Consider the following 21,591-nt stretch of genomic DNA (forward strand, 5'->3'; position numbering starts at 1 on the left):
CTTCAGCAATTTCATCATCCGAACGAACTGACATGAGAGAAATTTCTTCACGATGATTTTTTTGCCCCCGTAGGATTATGCGCCTCCCCCCCCCCCCCCCCCCCCTCCAACTTTTTAAACTTGATTTGATGTCAAAAAGCTTTAAAGTTTGCCCACAATTCACGTTGAAAGCGGGGCGCATAATCCTACAGGGGGGCGAACAAATCATCTCCCTTTTCTTTTTCCTATATCCAAAACATGTCCTCTTCTCGTGACTACATACTTTCATAGTCCTCGGACTACAGTAAGCAGCGCTCACATTTCAAACTAAGAGAATCCGATCTGAGAAAGGGCGCGGTTTTAACGAGAGATAATAAACGAAAAATATTTCTAACGAACTCATGTCGGATGAAAACCCTAGAATTCTCTTTTATCCCTCTTTTCCCTCACAAATGGTTATGCTCGAATAAACCCTAGGAAACTTTGCTCATGAGATCTTTTCTTCCTTTTCCCAATGGAGAATCAGAGACCCGTTCGATGTCCAGAAAACGAAGATCTCGCCTCATTTATGTGGAAAAAGAGGCAAGAAATGGCCGACAAGAACGGAATTTCAGACCGAGTCGACTCAACGATTTACAGAGCTTATTCGAGTGTCTGCGCCTCCAAAACTCCTATCAAAACCCTAAAGGAATTCTCTCAAATCAAGTATACGTTTGTTTGGAAACATTTTTTTATGTTCTTTTCTTATTTTTATGTAATTTGTGTTTGAATTAGGGTTTTGTGATTGGATTTTTAAAGTATGCTTTTAGTTTGGAAACATTTTTGTGTTTTTTTTTTCTTTTTGTGTATATTTTGTTTGAATTAGGGTTTTGTTGTTGGGTTTTTTCTGTTCTTTATTTTATGGTGTAATTTGGTTTGGATTGTGTTAGGGGTGTGGGTAAATGGACTCTGAGGCTAATGCATGGATTCTTTCCCAATGATCAGAATAATTCTGCATCCGAAGAGCCAATCCAAAAGGGTATTTTTTTTTCCTTTCTTTCATTTCAAATGTTTTTCTTTTTGTATATTTTTCATTTCTATGTTTCATCTTATATTTTTAATTTTTCAGGGAAGGGGAGGAAAGGAGCCAAACGCTATGTTCCTCAAAAGAATTCTGTTTCGTATGCACTGTTGATTACTCTTTATAGGTAGTCATTGAATAATGCTTTATTTTGTTTTCCATTTTTTTCATGCCTGTCGACCATTCCTTCAATTATCTATATTTGTTTCATATTCTTTTGTTTTAGGGTTTTGCTAACTGAGTAGGGCACTCGTTAAGGTGCATTGGAAACTTCATTTTACACATGTTTTGATAAAAAAAATAAATCTCAAAACATGTGTATTTTTATCTAAACACGTGTAAAAATGATTGTAAAATGAAGTTTCCAATGCACCTTAACGAGTGCCCTAACGAGTGCCCTTAGGGCACTCATTAACAATACCCTTTGTTTTATGTAGTCTTTTTCCCCTGTGGTACCATGAGTTGCAAATTTGGGTTTTCAGGGGGACTTCAAATGGGACCAGTTTTATGCGAAAGCAGGAGCTTATTGATGCGGCTGAAGCAAGTGGGCTTGCACGGGTGCCAATTGCGTGAGTAATTTCATATTGTCTGAGCAGGTCAACCCAGATTAGGAGGGATGAGAGGCATGGTGTCTAAACTATTATCTAATCTTAATAGGCCAGAAAAGGGGAAAGGAAAACCTGGGCAGTTCGGGAGTTCCCCTCGGGAGTGGTACAGTGGATGGACTTGCATGAAGACATTGATAACAAAAGGTTTAATTTTGAAATCGAGCTGCCCGGCAAAGTATGAATATGTTTATGGACAATTTTTTTTAATGTTGTTGGATACTGACTTGTCCTTTCTGTTGTGGCTGAATTTATCATGTAGTTGCTTTTGTTATCTCTGTTTATACTTGAAATGTTTGTATTGGTTTACCTGATGGTTTATGGCCTACTTTCATGACATTAGGAGACCTTTTCCGTAGAACTTATACCAGTATTCTTACTATATACCAGAGAGGTCACTCTGCAAGATTCCTACCTTGGAGCACTATATTGAAGACTATAAACACCTTGTGACTTTTGACTTGTTCTGAATTCATGGATTTTATTAAGAAGCACTAGTTCATTAATGGGAATCCCTCCCTTGGTCGTTTACAATATTCTTTATCTGAGCATAACAGCTTTATGTTGTTTGCGCCTTGGTCCAAAGCCTGTGAATTTTGTGGCTTATTGTGGTATATGTTTTGGTAAATATTTAAATCACTAGTATGTGCCTTGTAGTTGAAAATGTAAGGTTTTGCAACTTGCCTTTTTGAATCTCTGTGAAAGTCATCAATGTACGATGCAACATCACTGGCTTACTCTCAATGCAAAAAGTTCCTCAATAAAGATACTGTGCGAAGTTAATTTGTGTCTTAGTTTTAATTTGTAATTGCATTGTGTGTTAATGGTTGGACTTATAGAGTTGAGTATCAATTGAGTTTTGTGGCTTCACCTAAATCAAATGCTTCACTTTATATATATATATATATATATATATATATATATATATATATATATATGGACACTGCGAAGATGCATAGCGAGGCAAGGGACAAAAAGGGAATGATGTGATGCAGGTGCATTCCCGCTACAATGCTGCTGCCCGATTTTCAAGATGATTTTTGGACCATTAGATGGAAGATTCCGGAAAAATGGTAAACTAGGAAGTTTGTAGCCCTTTTTGAGATGTTTCCAATGAGTATTTGCACTCTTAATTTGGCCAAGTGGCTAGTGAGATATGACTATTTTAGTAGACTATGTCTACTAGTTCCTAGGCTAGGTATTGCGTTTGTGTGTTACTAAGTTATTTATGATTTTGTAAGTCCCTAAACTAGTTAGTAGGGCTGCAACTCGGGTCGGGTGAGTCGGGTTTTCCAAAATCCTACCCTACGAGCGAAATAATATCGGGTCGGTTGGGGTCTAATTTTTTACAGGGAAACCCAAGATTTGTAAACCCGACCCTACCCAAGATAGTTTCTCAGGTCGGGTCAAGTTTTTATTTTTAGCGTAGGATAGTGACTAATTTTAAAGATTGTACCAAGAAAACAAATTTTGACACCAAAAATCTCTAAATTTATGTCATCAAGCGTATAAATTTAAGGAAACTATATTTTCCAATCACAAACATGATCACCTTAATGAAAACAATTATATCAATAAAAAAAAGGTCGGCCCAATGAACGAGGCTCCTACCATTGCGGAGTCTGGGGAGGGCTAGATGTACACAGCCTTACCCCTGTTTTTCAGAGAGGCTGTTTCCGTGACTCTAACCTTTGACCACCAGGGCACAATGGAGCAACCTTACCGTTGCACCAAGGCTCCCTCTAATGAAAACAATTATATCAATATACTAGAAAAATAATTCGATATGTTTTTTTTTAACATATACATCAATTTGATTTGAATATAAGAGCAATTTTTTTACAGAAAGCTGTCTACAATTACACAAGAACATTACTAGTTCTTTGCTCTAATCCATCTTGTTTCTTGGCCTTCTCTTTCTCTAGAAGGTAGATTTGTTCTGCCTCTGGTATTGCCAACATGATTGCCTTCATTCTGAAGTTCATTTCCCCAATCTTTTCCATTAGTCTGCCATTTGTAAACATGCCAAGGAAGACCCTGTGGATTGTTTCCCTATGTTATTCAAGAGATAATTTGATGTTATTTAAGACAAGGTTTTAAATCTCGGTTTCGGTTTCGGTACGAAATTTCGGACGAAATCTTGTAAAAATTTCACCGAAATTTCCGAAACGTTTCACCGAAATTTCCGAAATTTCACCGAAATTTTACCAAAACGAAACGTTACGGCCGAAATTTCCGAAACGTTTCGGCGAAGTTTGGTACTTTTCCGACTCACAATGAATTTCGTTTCGGTTTCCACCGAAACAGAAATATTTCGGCCGAAACGAAACGTTTCAGCCGAAATTTAAAACCATGATATTCAAGAAAGTTACACTACAGCTGTATAAGTCGGGTTTCGGGTTGTTTTCTTCAAACACTACCCTACCCAAGATTGAGTCGGGTTTTTCAATCTAAAACTCGACCCTACCCAAGACCCATGATTTCTAAACCCGACCCATGTTATTTTCGAGTCGGGTCGATGCGGGTCTGGTAAAACCCGACCCAAGTTGCACCCCTACTCGTTAGTGGGCTAGGTTGAACATTTCTTTCTCTTGTATTCCTCTATTTAAAGTGCACCAAAAATCTGTAATGGCAAGTTTAGTTGAAGAAGAAAAGCTTTTCTAATATATTGGTAAGAATTTTACTTCTTGTTCTTTCCTCACAACCCTAAGGATTGCGTTCGTCGATCCAAGTGGTATCAGAGCATTTGGGTGTAACCTTACGGCAATGATCGTGAGGCTATCCTACATTAGTGCTTACCAACGATCTATTTGCTAGTTCGAATTTCTCAATGGCCAAGCGACGTCGCCGGAGTCCAATTGAAACTGAGGCTCCCAACCGAGAGATGGATCTCTGTGATATCGAGATTGAGGAGTTGAGGCGTCAAGTCCAAACCCTTACCGAGAGGTTAGCTCTAGAAGAGCCTCTTGATGAGGTGGAGGAAAGTAATAGTTTGGAGTCGGACATCAACTCTTTTACTCGGCCATGCCAACACCAAGGAGAGAGCGACGGTTCTTCTTTGAAACGTCCCCCTATACGTCCACGTTTCATCAATGTTGAGGCGAAGGTTCTCGAGTTTGAAGGAAAGATACAATCGGATATCTTCACAGAATGCCTTACTACTGTTGTATCGAATGTTCTAGATGACCAACCACATTTTGACGAGTTCAATGATGATGAGGGTGACAAGATCAATTGGAACAATTGTGGCAAGGCGTTAGTTATTCGGTGTGCTATGAATACAACTAAAGTAGAAGAAAAGCCTGACGGGTTGCCGCATAATGTTTTTCATAAAGGATATACGTCGAATGAAGAGATTTGCAATCTTATCATTGATAGTGGGCGTTGCAATGTGGTGGCACAAGAGATGGTCGACATTGTCAACCTTGAGACCGAGATGAGGCCGATGACTTTTAAGTTTGCATGGCTCAAGAAAGGAAAGGGGGTGTACTTGTTAATCAACTCTGTTTTGTTTCTTTTTCTCTTGGCAAACAACATCAAGATTCCCAATTGTGTGATGTGGTGCCGATTTATTCTTGTCACTTATTGTTGGGTCCATCTAAGGTGGAAATTATTCCTAAGCCTTTAAAAGGGAGGGAAGTAACTTTCAATCAATGACAATTTTTTTTGAGAATTTAAAAGAAAATAAGGAATTGATACAAGAGAACAACCACAAGTACAAAGAATTGGCCAATAAGACAAGGAAGCATGTGAAATTTAAAGGAGATTTTGTTTGTATCAACATGCGGAAGGAAATGTTTTCAAGGGGTAAACGTGGCAGGTTGCATGACCGAGTCAATGGACAATTTCGTGTACTAAAGCATATTGGTGAGAATAATTACATGATTAATCTGCACAGTGACAGGGGAGTTTCCAGTTCTACAACTTTCAACATGGCTGGTTTGGGGGCATATCACAGAGTAGATGGTGTTGATCATTCGGACTCGAGGACGAGTCCTTCTCAACAGGGGGAGAATGATATAGGTGCGTTCCCGCTACAATGCTGCTGCCCGATTTTCAAAATGATTTTTTGGACTATTAGATGGAAAATTCTAGTAAAATGGTAAACGAAGAAGTTGTGGCCCTTTTTGAGATGTTTCCAACGAGTATTTGCACTCTTAATTTGGCCCAGTGGTTAGTGAGATATGACTATTTTAGTGGGCTATGTCTTCTAGTTTGGGACAAAGGCTTAGTTGAGTTGAGTTGAGAGGTCTGCTAGTTGCTAGGCTAGTCAATGCATTTGTGAGTTACTAAGTTATTTATGAGTTTCAAGTCCCTAAAGAATGTTTTTTCTCTTGTATTCCTCTATTTAGAGTGTACCAAAATCTGTAATGACAAGTTTAGTTAAAGAAGAAAAGCTTGTCTAATATTTTGGCAAGAATTTTACTTCTTGTTCTTCCTCAACAACCCTAAGGATTGCGTTTGTCGATCCGAACGGTATCAATGTTGATCTATTGATATGAATGTTTCTAAACCAATTTAATTCATTGGTAATGGATCATCAGTTCATAAAAAGAATTGTTGGATTTGGGAAAATTATTGATAAATGGTTTTTTTTTTTGAAAGATGACATATTTCATTGATACTATGAAAATTGCATTGGGGACCAGGAGTCCCAACCTGCATTGCATAGAAAATTATTGATAAATGGTTAATTCTGGCCTTTTTATTTTTCAGTTTCTTAGATTAATTGATGTGCATTTTCACCCTTGAACGCACAAGTTTTCGAAACTAAGCAGTTAACCTTGTTATATGTTAAGGCCCTTTTTTTTCCAATTATGAAGTTTGAATGGATTAGAGCTACACCAGAGTTATTAAAAAAAATTATTGAAGAAATAAATACTTGGAAATATTTGCAAGATCACATTGCAGTAATATTGCTCTAGTCGCCTTGATAAGACATTTGGAAGATAGCATCTCCATACGTTAGGTTCGAAGGCTGTTTTTGACATTGTCTTGAATATATCATTGACAATACTACCTTCATGGAAAATGGTGAAGCTCTTTGGCAGTACTGGAATGAACTCTTTATATCAATATTGAGATATCTTAGTTTTCATCCATAATTACATTTCCGCTATAATAATTTATGAAGGGTATTGAGCCTCCTTACTAATTTTTTGAACCTAAGAGAGAGGGAAAAGTGAAGTCTGAAACGTGTTCTCAATTTTGATTCATCTTCAATATTTGATCTTATTCCATACTTGAAGGTTATACAAGAGTTCCCTTTGCTACCTGTCCATGGAAATGTAACTAAGGGATGATAAATATCTTGGTATAAGGGGTGAGTGAGAAACATGTTATTTTCATTGCAGGTATGTATGCATCTTCCTCCTATATATAATTAGAAGCAAATGATCCGAGTCTAGGCTTACATGAATGATAAATAGCCAAGATGACAAAATAATCAGAATGGGATGATAGCTACTACCCACTCCCCAATTTATGGCTTGGAGGCAATCTTAATGGCATGTCAAAGTGGTTGGACGATGTGACCCACACAGTGAGATCCCAATATGCGCGGGGGAGGGGGGGGGGATTATACCATCTTGTTGGAATTAAAGGACATGTCTTGATTTTTTGCAGTTATGCTAGGAATGATGCCCATATGGTAGTTTCGTGTTCTTACATGCAACGAGAGAAGCAAAGGAATGACAATAACCAGTGGTGGAGCAACATTCTAACACAACTTACTTAATTAGAAGAAGATATATATGATTATATCCAATGGAAGGGTAGAGGACTTGAACAGGGCATGGTTGACAGTGGCCTGTATGTCGCCACTGATTTGATGAGCGGATAAGGTAACCACATTGTGGATCAGCCATGAATTGAATAATTGATCACGCTATGTTGATCACTTAACATACAGACTGCTGGTGTGTGTCTTCCAACGCATGATTAACATTCATGTTAAAGTTTCTTTCCTATACAACGTTATCATTATAGTGCGAGAAGCTTGTTGAAAGACATTAGTCATCATGGGAGTGTGTCAAGCATTTCCTTTATGGAAATGAGATTCATGCAAGCATTTCATGGAGTACTTTGTTGAGTAGATGTCATAGGCCGTATTAATAGTTTAATACTATGTTTTTGATAGAGTAGTAAACTAGTAATAGAGAGCAGGGAGGGCCTCTATAGGAGTTTTAGTATTATTATTGTAGTCTTTCTCAGCACATCGGTTATATGCTCGATATGAAAAATGCCTCTGTTTTTTAACATATACATGTTTTCAATTCATTTTTAGATCCCAATGAACCATTGTCATTCTGAAGCTTCTATTACTTCTATATTATAAATGACAAGTTTATGGAAAGAAAAAAAAGAAACAAACAAATGGCTGTGGTAGCAAAAAACATAAACACTGGGAAAAGTGACTTAAAATGGGGCAATGATTATTGAGTACACAAACGACCTAGCTAGTCCATCCATTATATCAATTGCTTCACTCGTTTTTATTTAGTGACATGCGCTCTGCTTGCAATATCTTTGAATATATTTAAATAATCTTGAACAAGGTTTTGATATACACACACATACGTTGTGATTTTGCTAATTTAGTTGCGCAGGTATATGCTAACTGAAGAAGGGCAAGAAGCAGCTCGTGAATGCCTCTTGAGGTCTGGTTTAGTTGGTTCAATAAATCATTTGCCAACACCGGATGCATCTCCAAGTTGTGTAGTGCCACAAAATGGATCAAATGTAGGGTTTGCTCATCCTATTTCAATCAATAAAGAAGCAGGCCCATCAATTGATTTGGATAGCCAAATGAAACCAATTGATACTCCTATCGACATACTCGAGAGGGTAAATTCTTTCTCACATGATTTATCATGTATTCATGCATTATATTTTCTCTCTGTGTGCGTGCGTGCCATCAATAAGAACATATTTCATAAAAAGAGTATGTTATATGTAGACAGACGGTGGTTGTCAATACTGTTTCGATTCGTACGGAATGGACAAAACATACCGTACTAGTTAAAATTCTGATAAATTTGAGGTGGACAGAATGTACCAATTAGAAATCACATTGAGATTTAAGCAAAGCAGGTGAATATTTTCTTCCTCTACTCTTCTTCATCCCCTTCTTTTTTTCTTCCCTTGTTTTCTTCTCCCTTCTTTTCTCTCTCAGCTTTTTCTTGTTCTTTGCTACTCCTTTTTTCCTTGTTCTATCTACTTTGTGGAGATGCAGAAAATCGAGGTGAAAGATTAATTTTGTTATTAATGATGTGTGTGTTACACAGGGCTCTTTGAGTTACTTCAAGAGGGCTACATGAAACAGAATGGGGTAGACAAACGAGTTTGGATTTGGAACTCTTCTGGTGACTTCTTAGTTAAATCATTATATCATCACCTAGGGGCTAGCCTTGTGTCCTTCAAGGTAGTCAGAGTGTGGACAGTCCAAGCTCCTCCTAGAGTATGCACTTTTGGTTGGGCGGCACTTTGGGAGAGGATTCAAATGGTGGACTTTCTTCATAGAAGGGATGTACTTATTATTGATCATTGTGCTCTCTGCCTTGAGGCGGGGGAATCTGTGGATCATCTCTTCATTCATTGCAAAATAGCTACTTAGCTAGGGATATTTGGAGTAAAGTATTATGAAGATTTAGAATATGTTGGGTTTTCCCTACAAAACTCATTGATCTTTTTCAGGATTGGTTGGTGATCCCATAGAAGAAAAAAGGAAAAGTCTTATGGAATCTTTCTTTCTTAGCTACCATATGGGTGCTATGTAAGGAAAGAAACGCTAAGAGTGTTTGAGGGGACTTCTAAATGTTCCACCTTCCTTTTTATCAAAGTGATAGCCTTGTTGATCTATTGGGAAAAATCACTTCCCCAATTCAAATTTGTATTTGCTTATGAGCTCTGGGAAAAGTGGAGAGAAGTTTGTTGTAGTGTGGAACCCAAGCAAAATGTGGTTCAAGAATGGACCCCCCTCCTCTTGGCTTTTTAGAACTTAACTTTGATGGATCTAATTTGGGAAACCCTGGCTCGACCGGGGTTGGGGGAGTTTTGAGAAATGAGATAGGGGGAGTAGTTTGGGCCTTTGTGGGGTGGCAGATGCAACAGAAGCAGAGATGCGTGCGGTTCACCAAGGACTAAAGTTGGAGGTGAGAGATCGATTAAGTAATGCAGTGTTAGAAGGGGATTTGTCGAATGTTATTCGATGGCAAAATAGAGTGCAAAAGCCTCCTTGGAGATTTGATAGATTGTTTGATGTGGTGTCTGATTGGGTGAGGCCTTTATCTTTAGTGTTCCAGCATGTCCGTCGATCTGCCAATGAGGTGGCAGACGGCCTAGCTAGAGATAGTGTCCAAGGAAGCTTTGGCCCTCTTTGACTCTTTGCTGCCTTGACCCTCCTGTTTTTCTTTGTATTGAATAGCCTTATTGTATTGCTTTTGTACTCTCTTGTATCAACCATCTCGGTGTCTCTTGTTTTTCTCAATAAAATTGGCTACCAGTTTCAAAAAATAAAATCTATACACATGTGGCCTTCTATTGTACTGCATGTATAATTGTGGTTAGCAAGTTCCCAAAATTATATTGGACATAATGTACCCTTAAATAGATGCAAAAATGTAATTTTCATGTCTTTTTGCCATTTACAACACATTAAACTAAATTACAAAGAATGCCATTAATTTCATGACAGAAATATCCTCTAGAATTCCAACCAAAATCCGAGTGAACTTTCTCCATAATATATCCATGTTTGTTAGTTGCCAAACTAGGCCAAAGTCATCGGCATTGCGCATCGAACGACGCTGAACACCCGCTCAACCGCCGACATCATTTTTTATTCAAAATCACCATGTTTTCTTTGAGTGTTTCCACATGATATATGGTTGTTTACCCTTTAATCTTTCAACTGCGAATTCATCGACAATGGAATGAAGATCTTGAAGTGAAGGAACCTTCACTGAACAAAAAGTCAGTAATTACACTGATAACCAAATCTAGAAGCTTCTAGCATGGATTTAGGAGATCTCGAGTTCAGGCTCGATAATTCAATAACTGTTCTTCTTGCGGATGAGATTTTCTACAATAAGAAGGTTGTGCCATTGCAGCTTGCAACCATCTGTCACATGAAAGATTTGGCTATGCATAAATAGACAAGGTTTTAAATTTTGATTTCGGTTTCGGTTGCCACAGAAATAGAAGCCTTTCGGTTTTGCTTGGAAATTTTGGTGGAAATCCTTTAAAATCATGGAATGTATGGAAACACATGCCAATGATAGAATTTTAAGATGAAACTTCAGGAAATAGTAGCCATTGCTCCATTAAAAAAAACACACAGAAAAAGAAAAAACAAAAAAAAAGCTTCAGGAAATAGTAGAACATGCACAAATACACACTTTGAAACCATCACACAAGCAAGAAAACCATCCATAATGGTTTAATAACATCGAAAACCTAGTGACATGAGTTTTCACGCATGTCTAATAATTCAACACCTACCACATTTTACATATGATCACACAAGCAAGAAAACCATCCATAATGGTTTAATAACATCGAAAACCTAGTGACATGAGTTTTCACGCATGTCTAATAATTCAACACCTACCACATTTTACATATGATTCATATAAATATTTATTCATAATACATACACCACATTTCACATGCAATTCATAGAAATATAATTATGTAAAACATATTGATATATTATACCATCATTGCAGTTACGATTTTGGTTTCAGTATGCATTTCAGTTTTGGTTTCGTTTTGGTGAGGATGGAAACCGAAAATTTCGTTCATTTCATCTCGGTTTCGAGGATAGTTCCTTTCGCCTGATTGCCTGGTCCCTAGTTTTATCTTCTCCCGTATATCTAGTCAGCTGCTCGGTCTATCACCATCCATCACCATCGCCGTCAATTTCTCACCCCGTCGTAATTTCCAGCTCGTGCGGCTGGTTTCCCGTTGACTCTAGCTAGGTTTTACAACCACTAAGGGGTAAAACATGTGGGAAATAGTTAGGATTTCGGTTAGGATGGGTGTGGTGGTGGTGGTGGGGTTTAGGGTGGGGGGTGGCGAGGAGAGTTAGGGTTTTCACTTTTTATGTAGGGCATGCTTGTCATTAAATTTAATGACAAATTTGTTATTTAGTTATGGTTTTCTCGAATGACATAAAACCCAATCTTTAAGTTACATTTTTACCACGTAAGGTCATATTGCGTCCGATATAGTTTTGTGAACTTGCTAACCTCAGCTGAACATGCTGTAGGTTAAAGCTGTCTATATGTATAGTAAGAACTTCAATTCTATTTTCTGTTCATTAAAAAAAATCACAAATGAAGTGATGTTTAAAACCTATTCATGCCTTGGAAATTCGATGAAATCCGGAAAATAGCGAACCATTGAATTTACCAACAACAACAACAGCAACAATTCAGCAGTAACATCAATCATTCCAAAAAAAAAAAAAACAACAATATGATACCAAGAACTGCTTGGTTTAGGATTTTCTTGAATCCTTGCCCATATGTTGCTGTGCTCGTGTGTACACAAAATAAGGGTGTTTTAATCAATTTCTAAAAAATCAGAACTGCTAAATGGCTATTAATTTTTTGCTGGACACGTGGATTGAGAGGGATCCTAGTTAGAGACATTCCTAAACCACATAGTTCTTCCCAACAGCTCCTATATGTATGTATGTATGTATAGATGTATGTATATGTATATGTGTGTGTGTATACGTGCGTGCATGCGTAATTGTGTGTCTATATATATATATATTTAATATTATGATACGAATCATGTTTTGATCCATTGTAAACACGACACTTTATGGTGATTGGTCTGATTGATTTGGTGGGCGACCAAATGACTAATAGCCTAACCTATTTGCTCTGATCTTTCCATGATCCTTTGCCTTTGATCAATGCCTCGATAAAAATGTGCTCTCATCGTGATTCAATGATCCTAAGCCATTGATCAACAGCTTGACAGGATAGATGTGGCTTTAGTTTTTTTTTTTTTTAAATCCTAAAATTACTCTTTTTTTTTTATATCAAGTGTTGATCACGGCTTAGGATCATTTGACCATGTTAAGACCCGATACAATGGTTCGAGTTAGTGGTGGCTCACCAGATTGAGGGAGCTGACCACCACCGTCCTGGGTGTGGTGAATAGACTATGAACAATAATATGAGCATGTCTCTATGTAACTACTATTCTCCCTTTGTATATCACCATATTCTTTATGGTTGCTTTTATATATATATATATATATATATATATAGAGAGAGAGAGAGAGAGAGAGAGAGAGAGAGAGAGAGAGAAGTGTGATTGGGCACTCGAGCGTACCATAAGCTTGGTACGTTCGAGCATACTTTATATATATATATATATATATATATATATATATATATATATATATATAAAGTTATCTACACACTAGCTTAAAATACAGTGGAAGGCATATTGTTTGGGTGATCCAAACCATTCATAAAGTTATCTTCACACTAGCTTAAAATACAGTAGAAGGCATATTGTTTGGGTGATCCAAACCATTCATTTGATTGGCCCTCACATAGATAGGGTGTCCACAAAAAATCAGCTCTATAGGATCATCCCAACCCTACGATTTGTGGAGGTAAAATGGATGTCTTTACACCTTCACAAATTAGTTCATTTTTTGCCTCCACAGTTCGAATGGTTAGGATGATCCTATGGATCTGATTTTTTGTGGACACCCTATCTATGTGAGGGCCTTAAAAATGAATGGTTTGGATCACCCAAATAATGTGGCCCCCATTGTATTTTAAGCTAGTGTGTAGAGAACTTATCTACACATATGTGTAGGAACCGTTTTCTCTCTCTCTCTCTCTCTCTATATATATATATATATATATATATATAATTTTTGTTGCTCAGCGGATACAACTTAGTAACTTACCAACCAAAAAGACACCATTATATTCTACTTTAATTGAACTAGATAACATTGATAATTCCTCGAAGCAGATAAGCAGGTTTCTTCAAGAAAGTGTTATTTCGTGAGTCTTTGGTGAGACCTCACTATAATTAATATGTGGATGAAAATTCAAGATAGTGGAACATGAATAGTCAATTGCCACTAATCCATTTTTTGGGTTTTGCCTTCTGACTGGTTGGTCCTTTGCTTTCTGTAGCTTACAGGTATGGGGTATTCCGAGGAACAAATTCATCTTGCTTTTGTGAAAGTTTCAGAAGGTTCCCAAAATAGGGATTCTTTTTCCCTTTCGTTTGACATTTTAAATCATCTCCAAAAAGATAAAGTTGATTCATTGCAGTCAAATAGAATGCAATTTCATGGAAAGCGTTCTCCTGTGGTATCAAACACCCGCACCGTCATGGATAATGGTACCTTTTCTTGACACTTGTAATGAAAGCAACTAAGCAGATCAGTACAAGACATTATTAGGCATCATGGATTTAAATTTCAGTTTCGGTCATTTCAGCCGAAATTTTTACAATTTTGGTCAAAATTACCAAATTTCGGCCGAAACCAAACTGAAATCCGAAATTGAAAACCGAAATTTATAACCATGCTAGCCATAGAATATTTTAAATCTGCTGCCTTGGTCTGACACCTCCTCACATTTCAGGTCAAGCATATTTGGTTACCGAAGAGAATAATAAGACGAAGTTTTCTTCTGGTGGTGCACAATGCGATGCCCATCTTTCATACTCTGCTGATTCAACACTGGGATTTTGTAGCTTGCGGGCTTGCACATCATCTGTATGTGTGCATTGGATAGATAGAACAAATATATGGTTCTTTATGGCATTATAAGGGATAAGAATTGGCTTATAATGATTGCAACATGCCGTATATGTTCATAATTGGTACACTCATTTCCTGTTATTCTTACTAGGATTTTCCTCTGCACAAGTCATTGGATGCCGATGGTCCGGAAGGCAACATGAATAGTTTAGCGATGCCACCTCGTAGGTCTGGAGAGAAATTCGAAGATGTCTATGATGTCATATTGATATTGGATGATCGGGAGCAATTTGCCAAAAATAATCGTGGGTATATTCTTATCAGCTTTGCTATGGGCTTGCATTAGAATGGCGATTAATGGCGATCTCAGCGTGTTTTTTTGTGACTCAGATTCCATTTTCTTTATTTATTCCTTGTTCTTTTATTGCTATTTATTGCCAGTTTTCTTATCAGCAAATGAGCTTGCATTGGAATGGCAATTAATGGTGATATCAGTGTGCTTATTTTCAACTTTATTCTTTTTATTTAGTCCCTGCCCCTTTTCACTTTCCTGTAACCTTTCAAATTCACCGCCTTTACCATTTCCTCCTAATTTACAAACCATCTTAACCGATTCTTGAATCCTGTTCTTGATCTCATATTGGATCAAGAAACTGTTTTGAAAAATTAGATTACTGCAGATCTCACATTTTCCGATCCAAGAACCTGATTTTGACCAAATTTTAGGAGAAAATTCTACTCTACCGTTTCCGTAACATATCCAAAATTCAAGATAATCCAATGGTTAGATCTGAATCTTAGATCAGATTAGAACCGTCCAATGTTCTTTCCCGATCGTCAATCCGACAATCCGATCGTCTTCAACCTTGGTAGATTGGTCCTAGTCTCTGATCTAATCCATATTCCAAAATCTGCTTGATCCAACGGTCAGATCATCCTAGAATGCTAAGATGCTATGATTTGCGGACACTGATACGGAGTGTCGGACACATCAAGCCCCCAAAATTTACAAAAGGTGACCTGGCAAACATAGAAAGTATATCTAATCATAATTTGTGGATATGGATTCGTGTGTCAAGTTTCGACACGGAAATGAGTTGACTGGCATGGCAACATCTAAAATCTAGAAATTGTGATATGTGAATACGTAAAAAATTACAGTTTACTATCATTATTTATACCAATATAAATATGATATTTATTTAACAAACTAATAAATCGTAGAATTAATTTACTATAATCTAAAAGAAACATGAGATAATCAAATCAGAGAAGCAGGATTCGTACCTGGAGTTGGGGATTCGCGAATCCCCGAATCGCGAATCCGAACCGTGATTTGATTCGAATCCCTGATTCTGGGGAACCCCGATTCCCAATTTTGGGAACCCCGATTCCCAATTTATGAAAACCCCGATTCCCACTTTATAGGAACCCCGATTCCCAGGCGATTCCCTACGAATCCCCATCGAATCCTAACTCCTCAGCGACTTCTCGGCGAATCCCCGGCGAATCCCCGTCGAATCTCTGGCAAACCCACGATTCCCGCTTCCAACCATCCCAGGAGCCTTCGATTTCCACTTTCGATCCCGAATCGAATCCCGCTTTCGATTCCCACCTTGGCAACCTTGAATCAAATAACAACGCATTCATCAATTTAATCTAGTGTTCTTCCGTCTCCAATATACATCGAGAAAGGGAGACCAATATGATACAACGAATATACTCAACTCAACTAAGCCTTTGTCCCAAACTAGTAGGGGTCGGCTAATGAATCCTTTAGAAAATTTTCGTTGAAGAAGGTGAAAGAGTCTACCCAGCTCAAATTGACTAAGTCTAATCCTGACACTAGTTGGGTTTGTCTACATGGATCATTTTCTTCCATTCTCTCCTCTCTAAGTTCATGTTCTCTGTTATGTTCCTAGCCATCAAGTCTTTTCTCAGTATTTCTACCCAAGTTGTTTTCGGTCTGCCCCTTCCTCTTTTTACTCCATCAACTTGGCATGAGTCACTTCTTCTCACTAGAGCATCCAAAGGCCTTCGTTGGATATGCCCAAACCATCTTAAGCGGTGCTCTCTCATCTTCTCCTCAATTGGTGCCACCCCACCTTTTTACGGATGTCTTCATTTTTAATTCTGTCTAACCTTGTGTGGCCGCATCCATCGAAGCATTTGCATCTCCGCTACACCCATCTTATGCACATACTGCTTTTTGGTGGCCCAACATTCTGAGCCGTATGGCATGGATGGCCTCACAACTGTCTTACAAAACTTTCTCTTCAACTGGTAGGTATTTTACGGTCCCACTGAACTGCTGAAGCATACTTTCACTTCAACCAACCTGCTCTTATTCTGTGGTTAACATCCTTTTCAATCTTTCCTTCCTCATGTAGGATTGAACCAAGATAGCGAAAGATAGCCCTCTTAGGTACCTCCTGTCCAGTCATATTTACTACAGCCTCGCCCCGCCTCCTTACATTACTAGAGTTGCACTCCATATACTATGTCTTCGTCCTACTGAGTCTAAAACCTTTGGATTCCAGAGGAGTTCTCCATAACTCTAACTTTGCATTAACTCCTGCTTTGGTTTCGTCAATTAATACTGTCTTCTGCAAATAACATACACCACGCCCCCTCATCCTTGATACCCTCCGTAAGTTCATCATAACTAGCATAAAATGATAAGCGCTTAGAGCTGATCCTTGGTGCAGTCCTATTGTAATTGGAAACTCATTAGATGTGCCATCCGTAGTTCTGACACTTAGTTACTGCCTCATTGTACATATCCTTAATCACATCAACATATTTAGTAAGCACTTTTTTCCTTTCAAGGACCCACCACATAACACTCCTGGGAACCCTATGATACAATGAATATAGTATTGGAATAATAGTTTGTTTAGGGTTTTAGGTTTAGGGGAGAGGAAATAACAACAAATATTAGCTAAAGAAGAGCTAAAAGAAGAATTTATAATGAAAGAAGAGTTAATAATAAAAGAGGTAAACACAATATTCTATAATAAAATAGAATATCACACTTGACAAGGTACAAAAACGTGGCCACACACCCACATTAAGTCTAACACTTCTAGCCGTATATTTAAAAGTGTCCAAAGGAGTGTCAACATGTGTGGCGGGTTGCTTATATTTTAGTAAGTTATATGTTGCGACGGGTGGATTATATCTCACGAGTCTCTTTGTGGAATCATGGAAGCAGAAGATGGTTCATGAATGAACAATAAATTTTTTTATCAAAATGGAAGCAGGAAAGATTCTTTGAAGCTAGTTATACCATTACATTATATTGACAAATCCAAGAAAACTACTTCTTTCTGCTCTTAGAAGTGCATATTCTCACATGCAAACTTCCTCTTTTACAACCTTTTCTTTTCTAGCTTATTTCTAGAAATAATTTTTCTATCTTATTTTCCCTTCTGATTTGCAGGCCACGCTGTAGAAAAATTATTGATAGCATATGTACTCAGTTCAAAATTCAAGTAGAGGTCAGTTTTTGAGTTGTTAATGAATGATTCTGCTCAATGTCCATTTATTGTCTTTGTTTGTGCCTAGTTTTGGTCTTGCTTTCTTGCTTTATTTACTAATTGTTGTCATCTGCGACCGATATTAAAAAACATGCCCTCAAATCAGGAATTACATAAAAATTTTGCCAGCCGATCCAATTGAATGGATGTACAAGTTATCTTGTTGAACAATATTTTTGAAATATTATTCAAGAACAAGACAAGATTAAGAGAACACATGGAATGCAACAATGGACCTATGTATTCTAAAAAGGTACCAATTAAATAAATTACATAGATATAGGGTTTCTGTTAACAAGAAACTTTAAATTCTTTTGTTCCTATGGAAAGACGACTAGTCTTTTCATTTTAATTTTTAGATAATATATTATATGAATATTCTGTACTTCTAAATATTGTATCTCTACTGCATTTACACAGTACACAAGGTCATTTCCGGCATTATTCATCATTAGGAACGGTTACGTTCATTTTTTCCATTATTTTATAATTGTGTGTAACCTAATTAATTCTCAGAAATACTACACTTTGTTATCCCTAATTCATTGTTTTTCCATGTTAGGGTCGACAAGGGTTTTGAGGAATTCTTGTGTTGGCATCATGAAGGATGATTCATAGATTGAAGATTCAACAACTGAATCTTTCAAAAAAAAAAAAAAAACAGAGAGAATTGAACATTCACTGCAGAAGCCATGACAACAATCTTGTTCATATTCTCTAGGCTGCGCATGTGTTGGAATCCGATACGCATCGACAAGCCTAAAAAAGGATAATTCATGGATTCACCAAAATATTTTAATCAATTCTCAAATTTTACTTTTTTATAAAATTATGGTTATAATAAGTAATATATTGAAAATTTAATAGCTTATGTTAAGGAAATATAATGTTTTATTTCCATTTAAGAAACTTACTATTACAATTGTTAATACTCTTAACTTGAGGTAATTGTAAAGTTGTTGAAGTAGTATTTAGAAAAGAAAAATAGATAAAAGAGATCAAGAAGTGCCCCAGTGAATCCCAAAGGATCGGAACCAGTGTGTGTTCGACACAGGTGCTTCACTCATTTAGAAGAATCCATGTAACATTTGTCTCCAATACCCTCTGGTGCTATCATCCTTTCATTTCAGTGATGACGGCAGTTTGTAAGAGGGTTCTATTTTAAAACTGTGGTGAAATTTTCAATAAATTTGACAAATCTTATTTTTTTCATAGGCCACATTTTATTATTCTAGAAAATTTACTTTCATATTGCTTCTTGATCTGTGGATTTATGATATGCTTCAGTTTTAGTTCTTGTATTTGATGAAATTTACCACCTTTTCATCAAAAACTTGAAGCTGATTTCATCGATCCTTTGGGGGATACCATAAAACACGACTATTTATCCCTTTAATGCATCAATTTTGTCTGTTTTATTGATATTAGAATGTGTTTTAAGTGGTATATTTCATGTTCTAATGATTAGTTTTATGGGCTATGATAGAGTCCATTAACATTAATGGCTTTATCATAATTTTCTTTCGACCCCACATATAAAGGTATATATTTCATGGGGTTGGTCTCAACCAAACCTTAAAGCATCTTTCTTTCTTCTCCTTTTTTCTTCCCTCTATTCTAGATCTTGGGTGATCTTCTCCATGAATCTTCTTTCTTTTACTTTAATGCTGTAACAAAGCCAACCTCCACAAGTACCTTGGTCTGATTTCCTGTTTGCTTCTTGAAAACCTTAGATTGATCTCTCCTTTTCTATTTGCTTGGAGTTTCTTTGTGCTGAGCAAAACACATGTTTTCCCCTTAATTTGTCCACAAAAAGACCATGTGATTCTTTGTGCCACTACTACTTTCTGAGCATGTGTGTCTGATCAAGAGAATTGTTGCTTGATAGCTCTCTCCTGACAGTCAAAGTGAAATTCTTGTGATGCAAATCCACCACCACCGTCACTCCTGACAGTCAGCGAAATTCTTGTGATACAAATCCACCACCACCATCACTTCCTAGAAATTTAATACAAATATCATAGCGCCATTGGATAAATGTACAAAATGTGTGAAATATTCCGAAGACATGGGCTTTATTTAAAAAAATAGATTGATGTCACACGTGTTAAGTCATCGACGAAAATGACATTATAGCGACATCTCGGCAGCGAAAAATTGGGGCAGGGCTCCAAACATAATAATGAATTAATTCCAATAGTCAATAAGTAATTTCATTTATAGAAACTAATGGTAACTGCATGTGCTTCCACAATCCACATACAGTCAGAATTTACAAAAGCTTCAGTAGCATTACTACATGCACTAGAGAATAGCTGACTTAACATTAGACTATCAAAACTATTGTAATTGGCATGACCTATGCGATGATGCTGGACAGAAGAGGAACCAATGAAGAAGTGGGCGAGCGTTTGATCGTGTGGGAGGGATAGGAATTACAAATTTCCACGTCAAAGACCTTCAACAAGAGTACTCCCCAACTAAGTTGCAGATATCATTCTCGTGAATTTCTTAGCAGGGGAAAATCTTGGTATATATATATATATATATATATATATATATATATATAGAGAGAGAGAGAGAGAGAGAGAGAGAGAGAGAGAGAGAGAGAGAGATGATTGTGCGGTCGACCGCTTAGGTGCGGTCGAGGGCCCCAAACTCATGCGGGCCCACTTTGTTAGGATGACCCAAAGCATTCATTTGAAAGGCCCTTACATAGATGGGGTATGTACAAAAAATCAGTTCCTTAGGATCATCCTAACCCATCCATTTGTGGAGGCCAAAATGGACTGACACCGTTTGCCACAAATCTGCCCATTTTTGCCCTCCATTTTTGGAGGGGTTAGGATGATCCAATGGACCTGATTTTTTGTACACACCCTATCTATGTTGGGGCCTTGCAAATGAATGGTTTTGATCAGCACAAAAACTGTGGGACCCATGTGTTTGGGCCCTCGACCGCACCTACTTAGGTGCGGTCGACCGCACAATCTTATTCCATATATATATAAGTTTTTGGTTTATACTAGGAAAAACGCTAAAAAAAATTATGTAAAAATATATAATTTAAGAAAATAAAAAATATCATGAAAAATTTGTTTTATTATCGCAATATTTTCACAGTAAATATGGTAGTTCGGATATCAGTCCCCTATATATATATATATATATATATATATATATATATATATAAGCTCACCAAACTTATGGTGAGCTTAAGCGCCCAATCACATTGGGGCCTACTTTGTTAGGATCCAGAGCATTCATTTGAAAGGCCCTTACATAGATGGGGTGTGTACCAAAATCAGCTTCATAGGATCATCCTAACCCATCCATTTGTGGAGGTCAAAATGGACAGACATTATTTGTCCACAAATCTGCCCATTTTTGTCCTCCACAAATGGAGGGGTTAGGATGATCCTATGGAGCTGATTTTTGGTACACACTCTATCTATGATAGGGCCTTGCAAATGAATGGTTTGGATCACCACAGAAAATGTGGGACCCATGTGATTGGGGCGCTTAAGCTCACCATACTTATGGTGAGCTTAAGCGCCCCAATCACATGGGGGCCCACTTTGTTAGGATGATCCAAATCATTCATTTGAAAGGCCCTTACATAGATGGGGTGTGTACCAAAAACCAGCTCCATAG

The 21,591-nt window shown here is 37.4% G+C and overlaps 1 protein-coding gene across 2 annotated transcripts in view; it reads left to right on the plus strand.

Annotated features, from left to right (window-relative positions):
* The first annotated feature begins 299 nt into the window (after positions 1-299).
* LOC143882114 (crossover junction endonuclease MUS81-like) overlaps positions 300-21,591 on the plus strand; it is a 30,221-nt gene continuing 8,929 nt past the window's right edge. The window contains exons 1-10 of one of the 2 annotated variants that reach the window (XM_077385539.1): positions 300-684; positions 909-997; positions 1,088-1,166; positions 1,522-1,608; positions 1,697-1,822; positions 8,253-8,490; positions 13,824-14,034; positions 14,280-14,413; positions 14,550-14,707; positions 17,841-17,898. In XM_077385539.1, the coding sequence (XP_077241654.1) occupies positions 494-684; positions 909-997; positions 1,088-1,166; positions 1,522-1,608; positions 1,697-1,822; positions 8,253-8,490; positions 13,824-14,034; positions 14,280-14,413; positions 14,550-14,707; positions 17,841-17,898 (1,371 nt within the window). In that variant the 5' untranslated portion in view covers positions 300-493. The remainder of the gene's footprint in view (positions 685-908; positions 998-1,087; positions 1,167-1,521; positions 1,609-1,696; positions 1,823-8,252; positions 8,491-13,823; positions 14,035-14,279; positions 14,414-14,549; positions 14,708-17,840; positions 17,899-21,591) is intronic. The other variant, XM_077385538.1, reaches the window with a different exon arrangement.

The sequence above is a fragment of the Tasmannia lanceolata genome, unplaced genomic scaffold (assembly GCF_043159265.1).
Source record: "Tasmannia lanceolata isolate RefF3 unplaced genomic scaffold, GAP_Taslan_0.1 ptg000007l, whole genome shotgun sequence".
Lineage (NCBI taxonomy): Eukaryota > Viridiplantae > Streptophyta > Magnoliopsida > Canellales > Winteraceae > Tasmannia > Tasmannia lanceolata.